Source organism: Abramis brama (genome assembly GCF_963993115.1).
Source record: "Abramis brama genome assembly, chromosome: 13".
In the NCBI taxonomy this organism is placed as follows: domain Eukaryota; kingdom Metazoa; phylum Chordata; class Actinopteri; order Cypriniformes; family Leuciscidae; genus Abramis; species Abramis brama.
The window spans coordinates 23,916,052-23,938,240 of record NC_139975.1 but is presented as its reverse complement, the minus strand read 5'-3'; the positions used below and the strand labels follow the sequence as shown (position 1 = coordinate 23,938,240).

Genomic DNA, 22,189 nt, shown 5'->3' with positions numbered 1-22,189 from the left:
TATATATAGATATAGATTGGAAATCAGCTAAGCAATTAGAAACAGTTACCTAGCTTTAAACCCTTAGTGTATGAATGATTAACTTCTATATAGCTGATAAGCACAAATGCATGTTAGTGCAGTGCCATGAAGAGTGACTGGAGACTGGAGAGATTGTATCACTGTTGCCAGGCAACGGGCTGATGATGGAGGACCATTACGACGTTCTCGGGTGTAAAGTCAAAAGAGCCCAGCGTTAGCTGTGAGCTGCTATCCAGTCAGATAAACAACCACGGCCATCTCATGAGGGACTGCACTGACCACGAAACAGACTGAAGACATTCAGCACTCGACTTGAGGATTTAAGCTACCGTTAACGTAAATTAAAAAATACCTGAGACTTACAAAACATGCACGAAAATAATGTAGCAAGCTAACTTTAGCCAACTGCCTAGCGCGAAACTGCTCAGATATGGACTGTGAAGGGTAAGTGTGTGTTGTAACGGCAAAAAGGAGATGTATTTAATTAAATACTTTTGGTAAAGAGGAAACCGACGTGATTTGTAACCGATAAAGTTGTTATTTGTATCGTGAAATGAACTGGGGAACGCGTTTTATTTTGCTCTTACCACTATTTGTAGCAGCTAAATTGCTAGCGGTATGTTGTGTATTCACTTAACATCGAATTCAGCAGCGAACATTTTATCATGATACTTCATGTTTAAGTTTCATATATGAGAATTGAATGAAACATATTCGTAAACGTGTGAAATATTGCTGTGCTAGCGGTTGACGAAACATTCAAACTAGTAATCTCGTGCTAATCGTCTCGTGCGGTAACTTGATTATCGATGCACTGATGTGGTCAATATCTTTTATCATCCCGTATCATCAAAATGGTAGGTGCAGTGAAGCTGCCATACGAAAATAGTAAAAGTTAGTTTGTGTTAAGAGCAAATGATCCGTTATTTTAGAGCTTAATGGTGGTAGAACATTAGTGTAATTAAACATTAGTTGCAGAGATATTTTTGTTTCATTTATTAGATATGGAGTCCCTTGTCCTCTGCCTAGTTTGGATTCGCAGGAGGATGCCAAAGACCCAGGGTTGCACACCATCAGCCACACACACATGAGGAAAGCCTTTCGTCTAATGAATGACTTGAGAAGGTTGGTAAACCTACTCAGCATCGCATGTTATTCAGCTAACCACCAAAGTCATTGATGGGGAGATTTTCAATCAGAGTTTAAAGGGTTAGTTCACCGAAAAAATAAAGTGATCCCATAATTTACTCACCCTCAAGCCATCCTAGGTGTATATGACTTTATTCTTTCAGCCAAACACAATTGGAGTTGTATAAAAAAATATCCTGGCTTCCAAACTCTTCCGCCGGAACTAGACCCGCTACCGGAAGCCAGTGATTCTAGTTTATAAAGTTATAAATATGGATATTTTTCTCACAAAAACGCATCGCTTCGCTTCAGAAGGCCTTTATTAACATAGTGGAGCTGTATGGATTACTTTTATGAAGGATGGATGTGTTTTTTTGTGCTTCAAAATCTAGGGTACCATTCACTCCCATTATGAAGCTCGAAAGAGCCAGGACATTTTTTAATATAACTCTGATTGTGTTTGGCTGAAAGAAGAAAGTCATATACACACAGACATAGGGTGGCTTGATGGTGAGTAAATTATGGGATAATTTTCATTTTCAGGTGAACTAACCCTTTAACTTGTGTGGATGGATTCTTAACATCAAGTTTGGTTCCTCACAAAATCCAAAATTTGGTTATGGTCTTGAAGTTGTCTGGTGTTTTTATTTTTATTTTTTTATTATTGTCAGTAAGTTGTAATGTTGTAATCCAATGTAAGTTGGATATAGGCTACAAGTATGCCCAAATGTATCCTCATACATAGGCTTACAGTATACACACGTATGCCTACTATATGGCATATTTCAACTGCTTCATTGCTTGTATCGTCGCAAAATGTAAACTATATTATCGCCCAGCTCTAATCTGCTAAATGTGACTATGAGGCATGACGATATTAAATTATTAGGCTATTACATTAACATATTCTGTAACACTGCTTTAAAACATTTTGTATTGTGAAAAGTGCTAAATCTGACTAAGAGTTAATTATCGATTGCGTATGTTGCATATCCACAAGACATCTCTATCGTGAGTCTAAGTAGATCATAAAGACCATTGGTGCCAATTATTTCTACAACCTATGTAGGCTTATGATATATTCGGGAGACACAGCCCTGGTCCAGATCCTCAGTTTTCTTTTCTTTTCTTTTGAATCACAGTAGGAGGATGCTTTGTGACGTTCTGCTGGTGGCGGGTGAAGTGGAGGTACCAGCACACAGAGTAGTGTTAGCGTCCTGCAGTCCTTACTTCTGTGCCATGTTCACAGGTACTCTACATATACACATCCTAATGCTTTTCTTACATTGATGGGAGCAACATGTCCCACGCTGCACACTGATGTTCTCTAATACTTAGCAATGTAGGATCTATGATTATGATTTAGGAATTAAAAAAATGGAAGTTCTGTCATCGTTTACTCACCCTCATGTCATTTCAAAACTGGAAAACACAAAAGATACTTTGAAGAATGTTGGTAACCAAAAGTTTTGATGCCCATTGATGTCTTTTATGTTCCACAGACAAAAGAAAGTCATACAGGTTTGGAATAACATTGAGGGTGAATAAAGGAAGATCATTTAAATTTTTGAGTGAACTAACCCTTTATTGAAGACTGACACTTAATTGTTTACAAGGTATTTGAAGCTATATGAGTGACATTAGGTGATATAAAGTGTCCCTGCTTAAAAACATAAAAACATTCTGCATAAAAACATTATGATGTTCATTTTTGCTTATTTAAGTCTCATTTTCAACAGTTATTTTTTTTTAGATCTTTGATTGAGAGTTTGCTGGATTTTTAGGTGTAATGCTCACGCTCGCTGATTCTATATTGTGATTGATGTATCCAGGTGACATGAGTGAAAGCAAGGCTCACCATGTTGAGATCAGGGATGTTGATGGACAGACGCTCTTGAAGCTGGTGGATTATATTTACACCGCTGAGATTGAAGTGTCTGAGGATAACGTTCAGGTAAGTCAAGGCACATGAATGTACTGTACTGTAGCTCTTTGTGTAAAGGCTGATTTCACTCTCTGCCTCTGGTTCTCTGGTTCTTGTGGCTCTGTTGTGAGTGCTGAGAGGAAGGGCATTTCCTCTCATTATTAGCAGAGGAAATGAGCAGAGAGGGAGAGGAAGTTTTCTGTGGTGTGCACTTTGCCCTTTGTCTTGGAGCTCTATTGTCCCAGGATATTCTGTTGTTTGTGTCTGGGCCTTTTGTTTAGATGTACAGTATACAGCAGAGGAGAACAGATGATCTGAGAAGCTTCATGCCAGTTGTGCTGGAGCAGTGTGAAGTGGCCTAGTTTTTGGAGAGGATGGGCAGATGCTCCAGTGGGGGTAGCGGCTGTTTATGGCTTAGTTGGTCCATTGAGATTTGAACAATGTCATTCAGTGCAGTGATTCACCATATTTTAAATTTCCTTATAAGCCATTTCTAGGAAGAAAGTGGCCATTGAATTAGAAAAGAGCATCTGCACATTGTTCTTCCCTGTGGCCGTTGCTTTTGTTAAATAGCTGATGCTCTGTTAGAAACATTTATTTTCATTGTTCACCACCATTTTAATTCATATAATTCATTCAGTATATAATTAGATGTGGAGACACTAGCTTAAACTCTTTTGCAATTACTAATAATTAAATCTCTGTTAGAATACATTTTTGACCAATATAAATATTAAGTAAAATGTAATCCATTTTAATAGCTGTTGTTTACTTAATGAATCGTTACTGGAAAGAGAGAGAGACATATATAATGGTTCAAATACAAACTATAGGCTAGGTATTAGTGTGTCTCTATTTAGTATGTACACTACTGTCCAAAAGTTTGGGTCAGTAAGATTTCATTTGATTTTTTAAAGCTAATATTTATTTATTTTTAAGCAATGATGCATTAAATTGATCAAAAGTGATAGTAAAGACATAATGTTACAATAGATTTTAATAAATGTTGTTTTTAATAAAACCTTTTATTAATCAAAGAATCCTGATTTTTTTAAATCAAAGTTTCCACAAAATTATTTTTGATCAAAGTTTCCACAAAATTATTAAGCAGCACAACTGATTTCGACATTGATAAGAATAAGAAATGTTTCTTGAGCAGCAGATCAGTATATTAGAATGATTTCTGAAGTGTCTTACTTTATCAGTGTTGATTTCTTGAGTTAATACCAACGTCTGGTCAACAATTTTTTTTGACGTGTTGATTTATATTTATTACCTCCACTGTTTTAAGTACTGTATATACAACTGTATAAATATGTACGTACATCAGAGTTATTATTGCCCAATGCATGGGTAGTATAAACACCAAAGAATAAAAACAGGTAGATAGTAGTTAAAAAAAATTGTTCTTGTGCCTGGATGTTCTAGTGCACAGAGATCTGTAGCATCTCTCTGAGGGGATAAGTGCAAACACACTGTGTCCTGGTTGAGAGGGGTCTGTGATGATATTACCTTCCCCTAGACCTATACTGGTTAGTCATCATGAATCTGGTTCACAGGCTGGCTGGTCACCTCATGTATAGTGTGTGTGATGTGTTTTCATCTCTTTGTGTTATTCCTGCTGTGTTCAGGTGTTACTCCCAGCTGCCAGCCTGCTGCAGTTGATGGATGTTCGACAGCTTTGCTGTGACTTTCTGCAGACGCAGCTTCATCCCACCAACTGCCTGGGCATCCGAGCATTCGCTGACCTTCACGCCTGCACAGGACTGCTCAACCAGGCCCACGCTTATGCCGGTGAGCTCTCTTCTTTCTTGAGTCATTGTGGGATGGCTAACAGCTAGTCGATTAAACAACCCACCAATATGTACTTTTACGTTAAGATCCATTTTTTAAACATGTTTGCTTGTTTCAAACAGAGCAGCACTTCACAGATGTCATGGTCGGTGAGGAGTTCATGGCCCTCTCCTTGCAGCAGGTGTGCAGTCTGATCTCCAGTGACAAACTGACTGTGTCCACTGAAGAGAAGGTAACGCATTACCCAGCTCATATACCTTGTTGTTGTCTTTTCTAACTGTTGTGCTTCTCGTCACATCACAGAGCCTGTTTTTAGCTCAGCTGTGCATGATTTGTAGACAGCAGACAGTTGATGTTCGGTTTTTACACGTATGCTGGTGTGTGACGCTGAAAGGGACGACGAGCCATCTGTCATTCACACTGCATTAGCTTGTCTCTGCTTATGAGTAACTTGCGTCTCCAGTCTGCGCTCACACACACCCACTTGATGGCAGCTGTCATCTGTCAGATGCCTCAGTGTCACCGCTGTGGCTGTGAGTTGCAATCATACAATATGCAGAGAAACATATAGTTCACTTTATTGTGGTCTATTACACCCCCAGGTTTTTGAGGCCATGATCGCCTGGATAAAGCACGATAAAGAGGCCCGTTTGGAGCACATGCCTAAGCTCATGGAACATGTTCGACTGCCCTTGCTATCCAGAGATTACCTGGTTCAGGTATGACTGCTCACGGTTTTTCATAGCGAGCTCTGTATATTTGCTGCTATTGCATTTCTGGTTTTCTTTAAGCATTATTTTTAAAATTTAAATGTGTATTGTACAGATTGTAGAGGAGGAACCCTTAATAAAAAACAACAACACTTGTAAGGACTTTCTCATTGAGGCGATGAAGTACCACCTTTTACCTGCAGACCAGCGGCACCTTATAAAGACTGACAGAACCAGACCGCGCACACCAGTCAGTCTACCCAAGGTATTAATATATTGCAACACAAAGATTCACTTCATACAGTACCAGGCAAGTTTGGATGTACTTAGTTCTTTATTATCTCTAACCACAAGCAAGCTCAGGCTGTTCTGTTAAAGACTGTATATATTCTAAGATGCTGCACTCGTAATTACAATGAATGAGAAAAAAGTGCAATACACAATATGACAGAATAGGCCCCGCTTTCTAAATAAAAGAGCCAATTGATAAAGCCATCATGAAAGTCATCACTAATGGCGCTTTTCCACTACACAGTACCAACTCGCCTCGCCTCGCCTCGCCTCGCCTTTGTTTGGTTTTCCACTGTGTAAAAGTTGTACCTGTACCTGCTTCCAGGTTTTTTTCGTACCACCTCCGGCGAGGTTCTAAGCGAGCTGAGGCGATACTAAAATGTGACGTGAAAACACGGCAGACTGCAGATTGGTCAGAGAGAATCGTCACTATTCACTGCGTCATCATTGCACGCGCCAGACGGAGTATCCTGAATAAAAAACAGCAAAAACAAAAACAGCATACACTCGATTTCCTCCATTGCCCTGTGTGTGTGGGTAGCGGGTGTGTGTCGCATAGAAGATTAAGTCACGGCAGTTTCGTGCGGCGTCGGTATGACGACCAGGTACTATTGTGGAGGTACTATCTGCAATGGAAAACGGAGCGAAAAGCGAGTCGAGTCGAGCTGGTACTGGTAATGGAAAAGCGCCATAAATTTCACTTTAAGAATGAAAGTGTTGATTAAGAGGTAAGACTACATTTTACATTCTTATTTTTTATTAATTTTTGACAATTTTAGTCACAGTCTGAAGCCCTTGATGAATGTGACTTTCTTGTGAAGATAGTGAGGTAGACGGATTGATTTTTGTTGTGAATCTTGCAGGTGATGATGGTCGTAGGGGGTCAGGCACCTAAAGCCATCCGCAGTGTGGAGTGCTATGACTTTCAAGAGGACCGCTGGTACCAGGTGGCTGACTTACCCTCCAGACGCTGTCGAGCAGGTTGCTCTCTGTTCTGCTCCTCATCTCTCGACGTGTACTCTTCTCTGGGTCTCACTCTCTGTCTGTGTGTCTCATTTAGGTGTGGTGTATATGGCCGGTAAGGTGTATGCTGTGGGGGGGTTTAACGGCTCTCTGCGTGTCCGGACGGTGGATGTGTATGATGGGCTGAAGGATCAGTGGAGCTCCGTCCCCAGTATGCAGGAGCGCCGCAGCACTTTAGGAGCGGCCGTACTGGGGGACCTGCTGTATGCTGTCGGGGGCTTTGATGGGAGTACAGGTATATCTTTGAAAAATCAATCTCAGGATTATTCATACACTACTAGTATTAGTATGAGTTTTTTTTTAAAGAAAAAAATAATTTTATTCAGCAAGGAGGAAAAAGTGATGGTAAAGGCATGTATAACCATACAAAATATTTCTGTTTCAAATATTATCCATAAATAAATATTAAGCGGCACAACTGTTTTCAACATTGATAGTAGTAAAAAAATTATGTTTTTGGTGTTTGAGCAGCAAATTAGCATATTAGAATAATTTCCGAATGATCATGGGAGACTGAAAACTGGAGCTTTGTCATCACAGAAATAAATTACATTATATTAAAATAGAAATTAAATAAATTGTATTATTTTACAATATGACTATTTTTACTGTATTGTTGATCAAATAAATGCAGCCTTGATGAGCATAAGAGACTTCTTTTGAATGGTAGTGTATTTTTTATTATTTTTACTATATTTTTTTTACATTTGGGCGGTTGTCGTTAACATGACTTAGCACATGCACGACCAGCCTCATTTGCATCCCTGTTTCACTGACGCTTTGAATGGCTGATGAATGCATCTCTGTCTCTCTGCAGGTCTGTCGTCAGTGGAGGTGTATAACCCCAAGGCTAATGAATGGATGTTTGTGGCTCCCATGAACACCAGGCGTAGCAGTGTTGGGGTGGGCGTAGTTGACGGTGAGCATTTTGAGTACATGTGTGTTGAGCAATCTTCTCATCATATTGAGGCATGCAGCAATAAAATGTTTTAAGTGGCATGGTTTTGCAATAGTGAATTTGCAAAGAACATTTACCTTTAGGGTGGTGTTGTGACATATTTAAACTGTGCGGCTGTGATAGTTCATTTCACACGATGTGTTTGATGATTGTACAGGAAAGCTTTATGCTGTTGGAGGTTATGATGGAGCGTCTCGGCAGTGTTTGAGTACTGTAGAGGAGTTTAACCCAGTCAGTAATAAGTGGTGCTATGTGGCGGACATGAGCACTAGACGCAGTGGAGCTGGTTAGTTCCTCTTTGGACATGATTTTAAAAACACTTCTATTAATTCTTACAGTTGGCATCTCTATGTATTCACTGGGTGTGATTGTGTTTGTGTGTACAGGTGTTGGAGTGCTCAATGGACAGCTGTATGCTGCAGGTGGACATGATGGTCCTCTGGTGAGGAAGAGTGTGGAGGTTTATGACCCTGCCACTAACACCTGGAGCCAGGTGTGTGACATGAACATGTGCCGAAGAAACGCAGGTGAGTAACCGGAAAAGAGACAGCAGGGCTCGTATTTACACAGAAGCTCACAAAAATACATTTACACAGCAAAATTACAATAATGTTGTGAGATTGATGTTTTAAAGAATTATTTGAATATACAAATATGAAATGTTGGAAAAATTGACACGCTACATGGACATGATATTCAAACATTTCAAAGTTTCACATGCTACTATCATATGTTATCACTACACGCACGCAACAACTCTTTAACAAGGCTGTAGTTAATTTGATATTTTGTTATGCCACTTACATTTGTCTGTTTATAGTGCGACTAGTTTGTGCATGCATATTAATGTTTATCAACAAAATTTACTCCTAAAATGTGAGATATGGGAAAGAGGCTATATCGTCTCCCCCCACTTATAACGCAGTCATTCTTTCAAAACCTGATCTCATGCTTTCGTAACAGTTTCAGCCCACTTTTATCATTGTCTCCAAACACAAGATTATTGTAATATGTAATGAGAACATTTGGTTTAACCCCCGATAAACAACTATATGATCATCTTTCAATTTAGTACTTTTAACAATCAGTTCATTCAATAGCAAACAATGCAGGAAACATGTTTCAAATCACCCTTGTTACTGAAATAATTACAGTAATAAAAGTTTCATAGTAAGAACATTATGAAAGTCAGTTATGGTGAATAAAATGTTTAGATTTAGAACATTTTATTTTGTGTAGTGAAAAGGTTACTTGTGTACTGTACTAACACAACTGAAAATATGCTGAAATGTTTTGAAAAAAAGTGCACTTTTGATGATCTGTTTGATGAAGAGTTTTAGTCCAAAATTTGAATTTAATAAGTTTTAGTAGTTTTGACATATTTTCAAATTTGGGATCCTATACCAGAAATCTTTAGAAATCTCGGGTCAACAAATGTTTTATAAGGGCTGAAGCAACTGAAGAAAATGGTTTTTATATATTTGAAAAAATGTTGTGTTGTGAATGTTAAAAAAAGCATTTCAAGACCATTGAAATCATTGTTTTTTTAAAGGAAGAGCAGGAAAGGCCTGCAGTTCTGAGTTGCGTGTGTTTGTCTCTAGGAGTGTGTGCCATAAACGGTTTACTGTACGTGATCGGGGGAGACGACGGGTCGTGCAACCTTTCCTCTGTAGAATACTACGACCCTGCTGCTGATAAATGGAGTCTCATCCCCACCAACATGAGCAATGGCCGCAGCTACGCAGGTCTGTTTCACTCTCACAACCTCCATGTACAACTAATCTAAACTAAACCGCTGTCTTGTCTATTTCAGGGGTGTCAGTTATTGACAAGTCGTTATGACTAAAAGTCCTGGGCGGCAGGCCGAGGACTGAGCTGTGACAGACAGATGGTGATTTAAGGCACAATCCAGATGTTGACAGGTGCTTGAAGCTCTCAAAGCCTGACTGCCTCACCCACACACACACACACACACACACACACACACTTCCAGTCTCCAGAAAGTGCCATTTAGCTCTGTTATTAACAGAGAGGTCACATGGTCGCCCCATACTGTGGGTAATGAGACCTCGTTTATACAGGCCTGACTGGACTGAATCTGCCAGGGCTGAATATGCGTGTAAGGGACGACCTCAGGATACGCCCGGTGCGGACCGACTGCAGTGGGGATCTGGCTGTAGTCTATGTGCAGGTGAAGAATGTGCCAATAGAGGCTTCTCTGCCTGCTTTACTACTGACTTACAACGCTCTGAACTATGAGACAATAAGATGTCACTGGTTCTACAGGCTAACACTAATGCTCATGACACCCTTTAAACTGGATCAGGACTGGATATCACTGACTTCTGTTGTTTTGGTTACAGGGTTACTTAATGTTTTATGTTTGTATGAAAAGTAATATGGGAACAAGCCCATAAGTTGTTTTAACCAGCTGCTTTCGTGCCATATAGTATTGAGGATGTTAAACTGCTAAACAGAAACCATATAAATCTCACAGGGTCAAGGTGCGGTCACATTTCTGCAAAATATCACATACTTGAGGGATGTATGAAGGACAGTTCACACACTTTCAAACCAAGCAGGTCACGGCTACAAAATCTGCTTGGAGAAATCTTTCGCCCTCATAAAATTCCAGATTGCGTGGATTCCTATTGAAACGGCTGGATTTGTCCCCGTGAAAGTTTGCAGAACAACGTGACCGCACCTTAATGTGCCAAATGTAATTCATAATCATATGGATTATACTGTATGTTAGTTACTTGTACATAAGCTTCTTTTTTTTTTCATCATGCAGTTTGGTGTGCAATCGTCCATGTTGGACACACAGACTCTTTTATAATAATAACTCTATATATAGATGCGGTCACTGAAATATCAGTGGTTTGGTGTCTCTTTGGTAAAATTGCACTGTTCAACTTAATCAGTACTCAGTAGAGTTCTATTTCAATCGCAGGTAAATACCAAGACAGCAAATAGTTTTGAAAGGACACCATTTATCCTGTTCTACCCTGACATGGGCTGCTGGTTCACTGGGGATTTTGGATCTGTGATTCAACAGAATTGGCCATTTTTTGGAGACTGTTTTATTTTATTTTAAAAATATTAAGTCTTCTAATGTTTTTTTTTTTCCTCATTATTGAGTTGCAGGCTTTATAATGCTTCACTGATTACAATACTGATCATTGTAAAATGAAAATTAATTTTGTTTGTAATGATAAAGAAGTAACAAAACTGACTGCCCACATTCCCAGCTCACACATCACAGATTTTCACAGCAACCTGCTTTTTAAATTTGGATATATATTGATATGAAAGTCATACTATGCATTAAAACATTGTTTATAATGTTTTTGTTGTTCCCAGTGGTTCAGAGCTTATTTTGTGCTATGCCTGGTATAACTGCTGCCATTACATTTGATGACTTTAAACATCATGATCTACAACTCTCAAACTATGACATTCCAGTGTGGTGCATCAACAATGGATTATGCACGAATGTGGTTTGTGAACCAGGTGTTAATGTATTTCTAAACAAATGTATTAAATTAAGCTTTGTTAAGAGAATTTGATTGCCATGTGGTTTTACTGTGCGGTGACTGCAAGTCTATAAACTGCCACTAGAGGGCAGCGGTCAGTCATGCATCGCCAAGATGAGAGAAGATGAAAGTGAAAATGATCTCGGAGATAGCAGGGTGGGTTTGCATTACCGTCGCCACAAATAGGATAATATTATATCAGCTGGTCTCCTCTGTTGGAGTAAAATTGGTTAGGTGGCGCTGTCATAAAAAAAATAAAAACTAGGGTCCTAGAAATACGGTCCTGAATATGAAGCCTCGATCCGGTATTGCAGGAATAGACCTTGTTCACAGCAGCGCCATCTTTGGATTGCGTAAGTGGATTTGGATTGTTCTGCAGACGAAACGCTGCAAAAATATATTTTCGAGAAATTTAAGTAGGCAAAAAAACAAACAGACATGAGCTGTGGAAAATAAGTAATCTAGGAGCTTTATACAGCTGTTTTTTAATTATTATTATTTATTTATTTATTTTACAGTGGATGCCATAGAAAGCACGGTTTAGTATATCCCTCACAGCCTCGCTTTCCTTCCCAAAGATGGCGCTGCTGGAATCAACATCATGATCCACAACAAACCGTCGATGCTTTGTTGGGCGTGTTTTATGCAAATGACTAACCTCTGGACGTGGCCCCTCATTTAGGATACTCCAAATTCAATAACATTATGGCGATTAAGTACAAAGTCATGTGCACACGCACGTGTTGTGAATTATGCTGCCTTTATCGGAATTATTACAAAATAATTACGCATTTATTATTGAATGAGACCCACAGTGCGTCCGAAATGTACTGGCAGATGCTACATTTGAATTTGAGCTACTACGCAACCGTTAAAAAACGATGTATGAATGTGTGCAGTATGAATTTAACACTTACCATGTTGCCATTGTCATGTGACCTGCCAGTGTCAGTTAAGTAGCTTCACCTCGATCAAATGCACACTTCAGAGTTTCGAATTCTGTGTATTCGGACATACTAACTACTCTGTTGGTGTTGGTGTACTGTTTTTCGCATTCTAGTAGTTAAGTATTTGATTTAGGACGAAGCGCAGTTCATCCATTAGTTCATCAAATAATTACTTATTTTCCATTTTCCATTAGGATCACAAGGATGGCAATGCAAAGAAAGTTTTTCCACAACTTGCCACTTTAAAACATCTTGATTTTGAAATCCTCAGAGGCAACTCTGTCGTTCTGTTGCTGGAGTAATCCTGTGTTCCCATTGGCTAAAGAGGCAATGACGTGGAAGTAGGCGTTGATTTTCTTCTGAGGAGGCGGTCTTTCATCGCACTATGACATAACAATGTGACAAAATCCAGACTAATAATTTTCTGAGCTTGGTTTCAATTAAAGCGAGGAAGTTTTGAGTTCCAAAACTTGCAGTATATTTTTATAGTACAATGTCCTCAAGTCAAAAGATCAAGAAAAAATGAATTTCTTAATTCGTGACCCCTTTAAAAGTACTTAGTACAAAATGACTGGCAGGCAATGAAGGAAAGCCTTGTTTTGCCCTCCAGGTGGGTGTCCTTATAAGGGTGTGCCATCTTGCGCAAACTATGACTGGATTTCACCGTAATGGCAAATGTGAGTGTACCTTCTTCTGTGGTGTCATTATGGTATACATTGAGGTTTTTGCAGCATTTGTCTAATATTTGTAACCCCTACAGGCACAAAAAAGGCATCAACACAAGCAGGCAATAATACTCACAAGCTGTTTATTGAAAATGCACCTACTGTATACAAGAGGCCTCTCATTCCACTGATACAGGCCTCAATGCTAATTTATTGCTTAATTTTCATGGCACAAAAATAGAAATACAAATTTTTGCCATGCAAACCTACTACTGACAAGCTTTTACAAAACAGGACAAAGTAGGTGCTTCACTAATACAGAGAGGAACCACACTGTTTAGATGAACTGCAGGAAGCGAGACGATAAAAAACGAGAGTACAAAATAATGGTCATAAAAAAGGACGACACCACACAGTGAGTGAAAGATGAGCCAGAACGCGTCAAATAAGAACCTGCACTCCCAGCCTTCACGTGCAAGTAGTGTTTGAAAAATTGAGAAACACTAGGAAAACAAAACTCTGCATTCCCAGAATGCTGTGCAAATAATCTCCATCACCTCCTTCTGTCACGATCACATCTTCTCTTTGAAAGCTGACATTCATAACTATCATATACACTTGATAAATATTTCACCTCGACAACAAACCATGAGACCCCCTCAAACCATGCAACACTGTCCATCCCAACGATCCCATGTAAATCCCGCATCCCACCTTCCTTTAGACTTTAGTACTCAGTTGTTGTGCAGTTCCCTATCAGTTCAGATCAATGCCTGCAGGATTTAACCCGGCAGCTGTAAAGTGACCATGACAGATCAGATGATATGCTGAAGACTCCCAACATGTGGAAGAAAGCCATCCAATGCCCTATGCACACGATTATGACAGCATATACGCCACATCTGGAGTCACGGTGACACTGCAACTTCCTAAAAAGTCCAGTACAGAGTCTGTAGTTATGTAGTTGAAGAGGTTCTTCTAACTTGCAGCATTACTGGTCATGACAAGATGCTTAGTTGAATGTGTACACACTGGCAAACCATGAGTCTAGGAGGTGAGAAAAACTGACAAGGACACATTAACATGTATAAAAAAAACAAACTCCATCTATTTATACCATCTATAGTGTCAGAAATGATCTACCATGTACCACTGTGATCTAATGATTGAAAAACCGTTTGTCCGTTTGGCATATTCGCTTCACTGCAGCAGCCTTTAGTCAAATCTATATTACAGGTGTGAACATAGTAATAGAGCAGACATACAGATGTGTCATTTACATATGAATCAGGAAGAGTGTGTGACAATTCAGCTGGAGTTGCTTTTGTCAGTCTGATCAAGTGATCCGTCATTACGGAAAAAAACAAACAAGAGCACCAGCTTGATACAGGAGTCCTCTGATTTGTAACCAAAAGGCGAGGGGGCGAACAACCTTATTTGATAATTCACTGTGCCGATAAGTCTTAAATCAAGAAAAACACTGAAATATTTATGCCTACATACAATATTATATAGATATGTACAAGTATACATACACAGAACCCAAATCAAACCCTCAAATAGCATAAAGACCCCCATGAATTAGGGAGAGGAGGAGTATGATGTGGGTGTTTGAAATATGATGACCATCTCTGTGGTCTGAGGAAGAGTTCAGTGCTTGATGTCCACATACACATACTGATGCCATCACTCAGTCCTTTGTGGATTCTCAGTATGAGAAAGCTCAGTCAATGTAAAAGAAAAACAAAAGTCTAAATATCAAACTCAGGGGAGGGAAATAATTTCATTCTTCCAGTATGTTACTTTTTTAGATGACAGCACAAGGGTTTCATCTTCTTCAGCGGCTGAGTGAGGAGGAACGACAGTGGAAGTTGATGGACTACAGTCAAGATGTCAAGTTGGTTGGGCCGTTGGTTGGCCCGGCCCGACCTGATCTGATTGGCTCCTGGAACTGGGCGCTTTAGATGGACTTGGATGAATCCTGCTTACTGATGAGGACCTCCAGAAGCCGCAGTTTGGCTTTAATGCGCTTGTACTCCTTGTATTCGTCCATCATAGGCATGCGGTCTTCCTTCTGAACATTCCTGTGGGGGAAAAAAACATTTTGGTTGAGAGCAAAGCTGACGTGACATAAAACTTTCTGTGTGTGTAATGAGAAGTCTTTAATTTGGTAACACTATTTTACAGTGTCATGTTTACATATGTTACATGCAGTGTACAAGACAAATGTTACAGTTGTTACTGCAAACAATGTCAGAGGAGACTGAAACTATCATGGCAGTTTCTGATTACTTGTGGAAGAAGAAACCTACAACAACCAAAGTTAAACGAAACAATAACATTTTAAATTCCTTTCTGTTTTCCAATGCCACTGTGATTTGTTTCAGGGCAAACAATATAAGCAAAATTGTGTTTAATCAGTGTCTTCAAAATCTTGGTTGAAAGTGATTTTTTTAAATCTTGATTAATCACATAATCAAGTGTAAATAAGCATACGCCATTTATCTTGTTTAACATGTTCATTTTGTCATCATTTGCTATATTCAGCAAAATAAACCATCAGATTGAGGAGTGATTCTCACAAAAAACATATTTTCAGCAAGCTTTCATTCAAAGTAAATTTAGGTGTATTTCCAAAAAAGGACACGTGGAGACTCCAAAAGGACAACAAATAACCAAATGATATAAGGAGTCCATACAATTCATCAATGTATGCATACCAAAGCACCCATGAAAAATAATAATAACAATAATTACAGAAAAAAAAAAAAAAAAAAAACTTTTCAGAATTCAGTCTATATAGTATGTGTACAGTGCAACAGCAAAGAGCTCGTTTGCATTTTAGACAAGTCAAGTTGATACCAAACCACATGGACATGCCAAAAAAACTAAAACAACTGCCACAACAACGTGAATGTATTGAAATGTATCTGTGGATATATACGATGTCAAGAAAGTGCACATGCACGGATTGTTTACGCATCAATATAACAGACTCGCGCATGATTACTGTACAACTCCTGTACGTCACCGCAACTGTTACATGCATGTGTTTTGGTTCTGTTTTCGTTGTGCCTGCCAGTTTCTCATTAATGATCTTGTTAGCCTCTTTAGTTTGCTCTGTGTATTTAAGCCCTCAGTTTGAGTTAGTTTCCCTGTCCGGTATTGTTTGTTAATATGTAGTTTTGACTATTTCTCCTACATGCTCTCCTTTTTCATTAAAAAAACCCTCTGTTATTTCTCCGACTCATGCGTGTATTACTACACGTGACAGAATACCGGACCTAAACAGTTTATTATATCGCCGTTTTTCTTCCCTTTTTTTCTTTGTTTTTACCCCTTGTATGGACCTGCCAGCTGTTCAGCTGCTCTGCCTGGAGCAGGGAGACTGTCCGCTGGAACACGTGGGACTTTCTACATCTATTGCAGTGGTTCTCAACTCCAGTCCTCGGGACCCACTGCTCTGCACATTTTGTATGTCTCCCTTATTTAACACACCTGAAACAGATCATCAGCTCATTAGGAGAGACTCCATGAACTGAACTGAGTGTGTCAGATAAGAGAGACATACAAAATGTGCAGAGCAGTGGGTCCCGAGGACTGGAGTTGAGAACCACTGATCTAGTGTGCCAAACGCACTTCCCCCTAAGGCACACATTGCAGCGGATGGTCCTAAGGAAGACTTCGCCGCATTCGTGGAGTGGGTGCTGGTGAACAATGATTCTCCATTTACCATCGGCCTGGCTGAGGACCACACCAGCACCGGCCAGTTGAAGGGATTCCCCTGGCTCTGCCTCACGCCTCGGAACCCATCGCTCCAGCGCGGCCTGTTGGCCCATCGGCTCCTCCCTCCCTCGGCTCCACCAGAAACCATCATCCCTCGTCCCACCGGCTCCGCCTTGGTCAGACATCGTCCTGCCTGCACCTTCGCCTCCGTCTTTGCCTTCGTCCTCAGTCCCACCGGCTCGGCATCAGTCTTCAGGTTTCCTGGTTCCACCTCGGATGCCTGTCGCCGCAGCTCCACCTTTGTCTCGAGTGCCAGCAGTGTCACGAGGGCTCTTTGCCTCGTCAGCTCCACTTGGGTCTCATCTCTAACAGCTCCTTCTCCATCAGTCGTCCCCAGGGAGTTGTCTGCCCAGTTTCCAACTTGGCTCCTCCCTCCCTCGACTTCGCCCTAGAGCTTCGTCCTGGCTCGTAGGACTTGGTTTTGTACCGCCCCTCTCCTCGACCTCCCTCCTCAGTTGGACTATTTACAGCGTGAGGACGTGCCTTTTCAGGATGGGGCAGACTGTTACATGTATGTGTTTTGGTTCTGTTTTCCCTGTGCCTGTCATCTGACCCATTTCTCAGTTTGTTTGATTAATCTTCTCATTCACCTGTGTTCTCATTAATGATCTTGTTAGCTCCTTAGTTTGCTCTGTGTATTTCAGCCCTCAGTTTCCCTGTCTGGTATTCTTTGTGTTGATGCGTAGTTTTGACTATTTCTCCTACGTGCTTTCCTTTTTTATAAAGACTGTGTGTATTACTACACGTGACAGACAGTTTGCGTATCATCTGGCCATATGGCGGTGGGATTTGACGTTCTGTTCAGTCTGTATTTCAACGCAACGCAAGCTATTATCTCTGCCATCTCTGATGTAATAAGCCTGCGTTATTTACGTTCAATTATTTTAATGTGTTAGGATTTTGAATTACTCGCATGCGTTAATGCTTTAATGTTGACAGCCCTAATATATCAATACATATATATATATATATATAGGGTTAGGGTTAGAGTATATATATATATAAAAATAAAGTCCAGGATTCCAACATCTAAAAACTGTTCATCTTTGGGCATCATTTCTATAGTAATTGACCACATCTTAAAAGATATTTAACAGGTACTACTAGGAGAGTACAATAGAGTGAACAATAAGAGGCTGATGCTCTGCAGGCTGGAAAATAATGTGCCTTAGGACAAGTACTTCATGTTCCCTGCTTGAAAACATCGCACATTTCTACTGGTTTACCAATTCAGTCAGTATATCACACCTGTCTAGGTGAGTCTTGGAAACATGAAATGAACATTCAGATGAAATGAACGACAAGGCCTACCTGCCATTCTGTTGGTAGAATTCATCTTCAAACTCTCTGATGGTCCTCCTCAGTTTCTTCTTCTCTGCTCTGGCCTTCCATAGCTGTTCCAGGAGCTCAGGCCTGTGGGATACAAGTGGTGTTAAGTTGCTGGATTTCTATATATGGACCTATAACTCTCCTGATTCTACAGCAACAGGAAACTGTGTACTCAAAACACTCCTGAGCAGGAAACAACCTTTGAACAGCATGACAAGTGCACAGCTGAGGTCAACTCAGGTTGGTAAAAGTTAGTAACAAGGTGACATGGATCTCAGCGGCACCAAATACAGTATGCTAGACTTAGATCTGGCTGCCTGAGCTGTTGTTTTACTTCATACCAGATTACGGCATGATCCAGCTCAAGGCTTTCAGGCCACTGACTCCTGCAAATTTCCAGGCACCTGCCAAGCTCTTTTAATAGACCTCATATGACGAGAGCATGAGCCGATTGCTGCTACTACCTGATTAACTGGGGGACAGTGTGTGTATATGCGCATGCACATAAACAAGGTGTAGAAATCAAGTTCTCATTAACTCTGCCAATGTGGACTTTAAACCCGAGTCCTGCTGGGAAATTCCAGACTGAGGACAATTCAGATGAAACAGCATTTCCTTTTGACCTCTATACTGTTCAAGGAGCGTTTAGTGAGAAAGTAAAAATCAATTTAGATTTTCTGGTCAACACTCACATTGAGGAGGCGTTGGAACTGGACAGACGCAGATCGAGATTGAGCTTCCCAGAGTTGAGGACGTTCTCCTGAGTGGGCTGCTGAGAGCTGGGCTGGGCTACTGGGTCCATGATGATTTCCGAGCTCTCGCTCTGCATCTCTACATTTTCCTGCTGGCCCCTGCCCTCCTCCTCCTCTTCTTCTTCGATCTCACCACAGAAGTGAGCAGTTTCGCCCTCAATAATGGGCTGTAACATTTGATTGCGGCGTTTGCTGGAGGGAGAAGCCTGTGTGAGAGAGAAGAACCTGGTTATTCTGATTTCTCTGTGTCAAACACGCATGGATGTCATACAATCCGAAAACAACACTAGTTCCTGTTTCAGCACAACAAAGGAGTATCAGCTTTAATTTCGCTATCCTTTCAGATTTCAGCCACTCTCAGTGTAATTCATAGAATATTCAAAATATATAGAAACTCCAGACTTGGTTTCAGATTGCAAACACTAATTATATAAACTCCCAAAAGGTTAATGTGGGTGTGGTGAGAAAGAGGAACTTACTATGATGGGGGTGATGCTGACACGGGTGAGCATCTGCTTGACCAGACGATATCTGTCATACAAGGGCTTTACAATCAAGCGCTCTTCTCGGGTCACCTGCAGGGAAGACTTTTGTCAGAGCATTGTGTACATGAGGACAATTTTTCTGCACGTGTGCGTGTGTGTGTGTGAGACACCTACTGGGCGCCCATGAAGTCCCTCACAGTACAGAAGGTTCTTCTGCAGTACAGTTTTCTCACTAGCAAGCTGCTCCTTGGTCATTTTCTGTGAGAGCAGAATTAAAGCAGAATTCTCAAATTAGACATTAAGGCTGGATAAACTACACAACTTTTAATATCTGAACAGATTTTAAAATGCTAGGCATTATACACTTTGTAAATGGTTAAAGAAAAAAACTGGGTATCAATACACTAAACGATTGGCACACAACCAGACACACATGTGCCAGGAGACGCATGACAAATGAAAACAATGTGTTCTAAAATAAACAGAAAATATCAAACATGTTTAATATTCTCCAACTGGATGGAATCATAGTTGAAGCAGGATAGGAAATTAATGGGGGCTTGGGGTAAAAAATGCCCCAAAATTCAAAATATGCAGTCAAAAAATTCCCCCTCACAATTAAAACAAAATTGATTACGACGGCGGTTAAAGTGAAATCTGAAAATGAATAAAAAGTATTTATTGCGGCATTGCATTAAGATCTGCCCACGTTGCACTAAAAATGTCTTTTTACGCTTCATTTTTACAGTGTTGAGCATTAAAAACAATCACAGACATCTGTTGAGTGCATGAATGTTCTTTTCTTAAATTTATAATTAATTTCTGTTAAAGTTAAAAAATATCAGAATCAGAATGAGCTTTATTCGCCAAGTGTGCACAAACACACAAGGAATTTTTTGTGGTTTTTACATGAGCTCTCGGTACATACATACATATATGACATTAGAACAGACATTTAAATGGGAACATAAATAAATAGAATAAACAATAATAATAGTTTTAGTATACATCTGAAACAGAAGACTTATGTACAGATTTGTGCATTGTGTGTACAGCTCTATAAATAAAATTTGTATATGTATTTACACACAAAAAACCTCTTGCTTCTCTCTCAAGTACTGAATGAATTATACAGCAGGTGTTAATTGCTGTTTTAGCTGTTTAAGCTGGAGATAGCATGGGGGAAAAAAACTGTTTTTGTGCCTAGAAGTTCTAGTGCGCAGAGATCTGTAACTATCTGTGCCTATCATACACTATGAAATTTTCTGTGAAATCTGTCAACTTCAGCTGCCCAAAATCTGTAGACTAGCTCTGACTCTCTGCAACTAGCATCAACTCTAAAGACCCTTTCACACTGAGTGCGATTAAACGGCGCAAATATACGATGCGATGACGCTCTTGAATAGAAGCAATAGATCCCTATGAAGCTGTTCACACCGGGCGCGATCAAAAGTTTTGATAACCTGTGTAAACACAGAAGAAAAGTATTCCGAAGATTCTAGAGAATGTTGAGTTCTTGGTGGAGTTTATTGGTTTTATTCATATGTTCTTTATACAGTTTATCATTTCTATTATTTTTCCACTGAATTATGCGATTTGAAGAGCTTGAAACAGCGTACAGAGCACCGGTTTCTTCCGTGCATGTCTGTTATGAGTCAAAGAGCTCATTCGTTCTAGAGAGGTCAATCATATTATGTGATCATAACTACTGCCCTTCCGAATGACGAAGCTGTTGATTTCCTCGTTCTGAGTTCTGCATAGGTTCCCACACATAAAAAACTGAGAGAAACGTTTCTACAGATGAAAAATAAAGCCAAACAAATATGCTATGTTTGTGTTTTTCATGCGGCTCTGTTTATTTTTATAACAATAAAGAATAAGAAATGCTTACATGAGAAATGCTTAATTCACTTTATTATAAAACACTGCAAATAATGCACATCTGCCCATTATTTAATCAAAATCCACTTTAGATCATGTAAAGTGTAGTGTAGTACCAACGTTTATCTTTAATTTACTGTTGTATGTTGTACAGCGGACGAGGTTAAAGCCAAATGGGAATACCTACGAGATGCATACATGAGGAATTCGGTCGCATTCTCGGTCAGCGCCACCAATCGTGCAGGTGTGAATTAGCTGAAGGCAATCTATCGCGTCACGCTCAGTGTGAAAGGGCCTTAAATCAGGGGTAATATTTTGTGCTAAAGTCATGTAGCGTATTCCAGCCATTAAGAGAACTTTTGATTTGATGAGTTGTAAATAAATCAAAGCTGCTAATTAAAGTTGAAGAAGCTGGAACTCACTCTGACGTCCTCCGGCCAGCCGTCCTCGTCTCTTTTGGTTTGGATGCAGCGCTGAATGAGCTCCAGCGTCTCTTCTCGGGTGGGCCGGTGTTCCCGTGCCTCACTCTCCACAGGGCCCTCGTGAGCCGACTGATCCAGTGTGGATCCAAAGCTCTTGGGCAGAGTGTTACTGCGTGGACGCGTCTGTGGAGTCAGCTCACTCTCAGCCTTGTGTTTGGCATCTGGGTCACAGAAGGAGACACAGAGAGAAAGACAGCTTTAGGAGACCAGAAGGTTTGCTGGTCGCTGCGGACATTTAGGGTGGAGTTGGCCACCCTAACTGAAAGAAAAACAAGGTAATTGATCAACCCTACTCAGCATCACCAAGATCTGAGAAAAGGTCCACTAGTAGTGCACTGACGACCTCACCAAGTACAATATCAGACGGCCAATTTTCATTTTCAGTGTACTCAAAAGGAGCAGAGGAAGCACACGGAGCTCGTGACTGAGAACATCCTGTGAGCCCTTGAACCTCAGCACCTATCAAATGATAACCCT

At 40.2% G+C, this 22,189-nt stretch overlaps 2 protein-coding genes across 10 annotated transcripts in view; one reads left to right on the top strand and one right to left on the bottom strand.

Annotated features, from left to right (window-relative positions):
* Nucleotides 1-155: 155 nt before the first annotated feature.
* klhl3 (kelch-like family member 3) lies at nucleotides 156-11,413 on the top strand. Of its 2 annotated transcripts, XM_084133361.1 has the most exons (15): nucleotides 156-465; nucleotides 1,024-1,146; nucleotides 2,292-2,398; nucleotides 2,982-3,103; nucleotides 4,705-4,867; nucleotides 4,990-5,099; nucleotides 5,470-5,586; nucleotides 5,693-5,842; nucleotides 6,732-6,849; nucleotides 6,929-7,126; nucleotides 7,709-7,810; nucleotides 8,007-8,135; nucleotides 8,236-8,376; nucleotides 9,451-9,594; nucleotides 9,663-11,413. In XM_084133361.1, exons 1-15 carry the CDS (start codon nucleotides 452-454, stop codon nucleotides 9,689-9,691), a joined length of 1,767 nt encoding a protein of 588 aa, XP_083989487.1. In that variant the 5' UTR covers nucleotides 156-451; the 3' UTR covers nucleotides 9,692-11,413. The 2 variants fall into 2 exon arrangements, with proteins under 2 accessions (XP_083989487.1, XP_083989488.1); XM_084133362.1 differs by lacking the exons at nucleotides 156-465; nucleotides 1,024-1,146; nucleotides 2,292-2,398 and having other exon boundaries at nucleotides 4,995-5,099.
* Nucleotides 11,414-13,123: 1,710 nt separating this feature from the next.
* fam13b (family with sequence similarity 13 member B) overlaps nucleotides 13,124-22,189 on the bottom strand; it is a 46,362-nt gene continuing 37,296 nt past the window's right edge. For all 8 annotated transcript variants that reach the window (XM_084133352.1, XM_084133353.1, XM_084133357.1 and 5 more), the window contains 6 exons: nucleotides 21,653-21,873; nucleotides 19,524-19,607; nucleotides 19,344-19,439; nucleotides 18,805-19,070; nucleotides 18,095-18,196; nucleotides 13,124-15,081 (listed from right to left, as the gene is read on the bottom strand). In XM_084133352.1, coding sequence (XP_083989478.1) covers nucleotides 14,958-15,081; nucleotides 18,095-18,196; nucleotides 18,805-19,070; nucleotides 19,344-19,439; nucleotides 19,524-19,607; nucleotides 21,653-21,873 — 893 coding nt within the window. In that variant the 3' untranslated portion in view covers nucleotides 13,124-14,957. The remainder of the gene's footprint in view (nucleotides 15,082-18,094; nucleotides 18,197-18,804; nucleotides 19,071-19,343; nucleotides 19,440-19,523; nucleotides 19,608-21,652; nucleotides 21,874-22,189) is intronic.

Bases quoted from the DNA above. Each gene is read 5' to 3' on its own strand.
- klhl3 (XM_084133361.1), top strand. The intron at 4,868-4,989 runs GTGAGCTCTCTT...TGTTTCAAACAG, and splicing joins CCAGGCCCACGCTTATGCCG to AGCAGCACTTCACAGATGTC. The intron at 7,811-8,006 runs GTGAGCATTTTG...ATGATTGTACAG, and splicing joins TGGGGTGGGCGTAGTTGACG to GAAAGCTTTATGCTGTTGGA.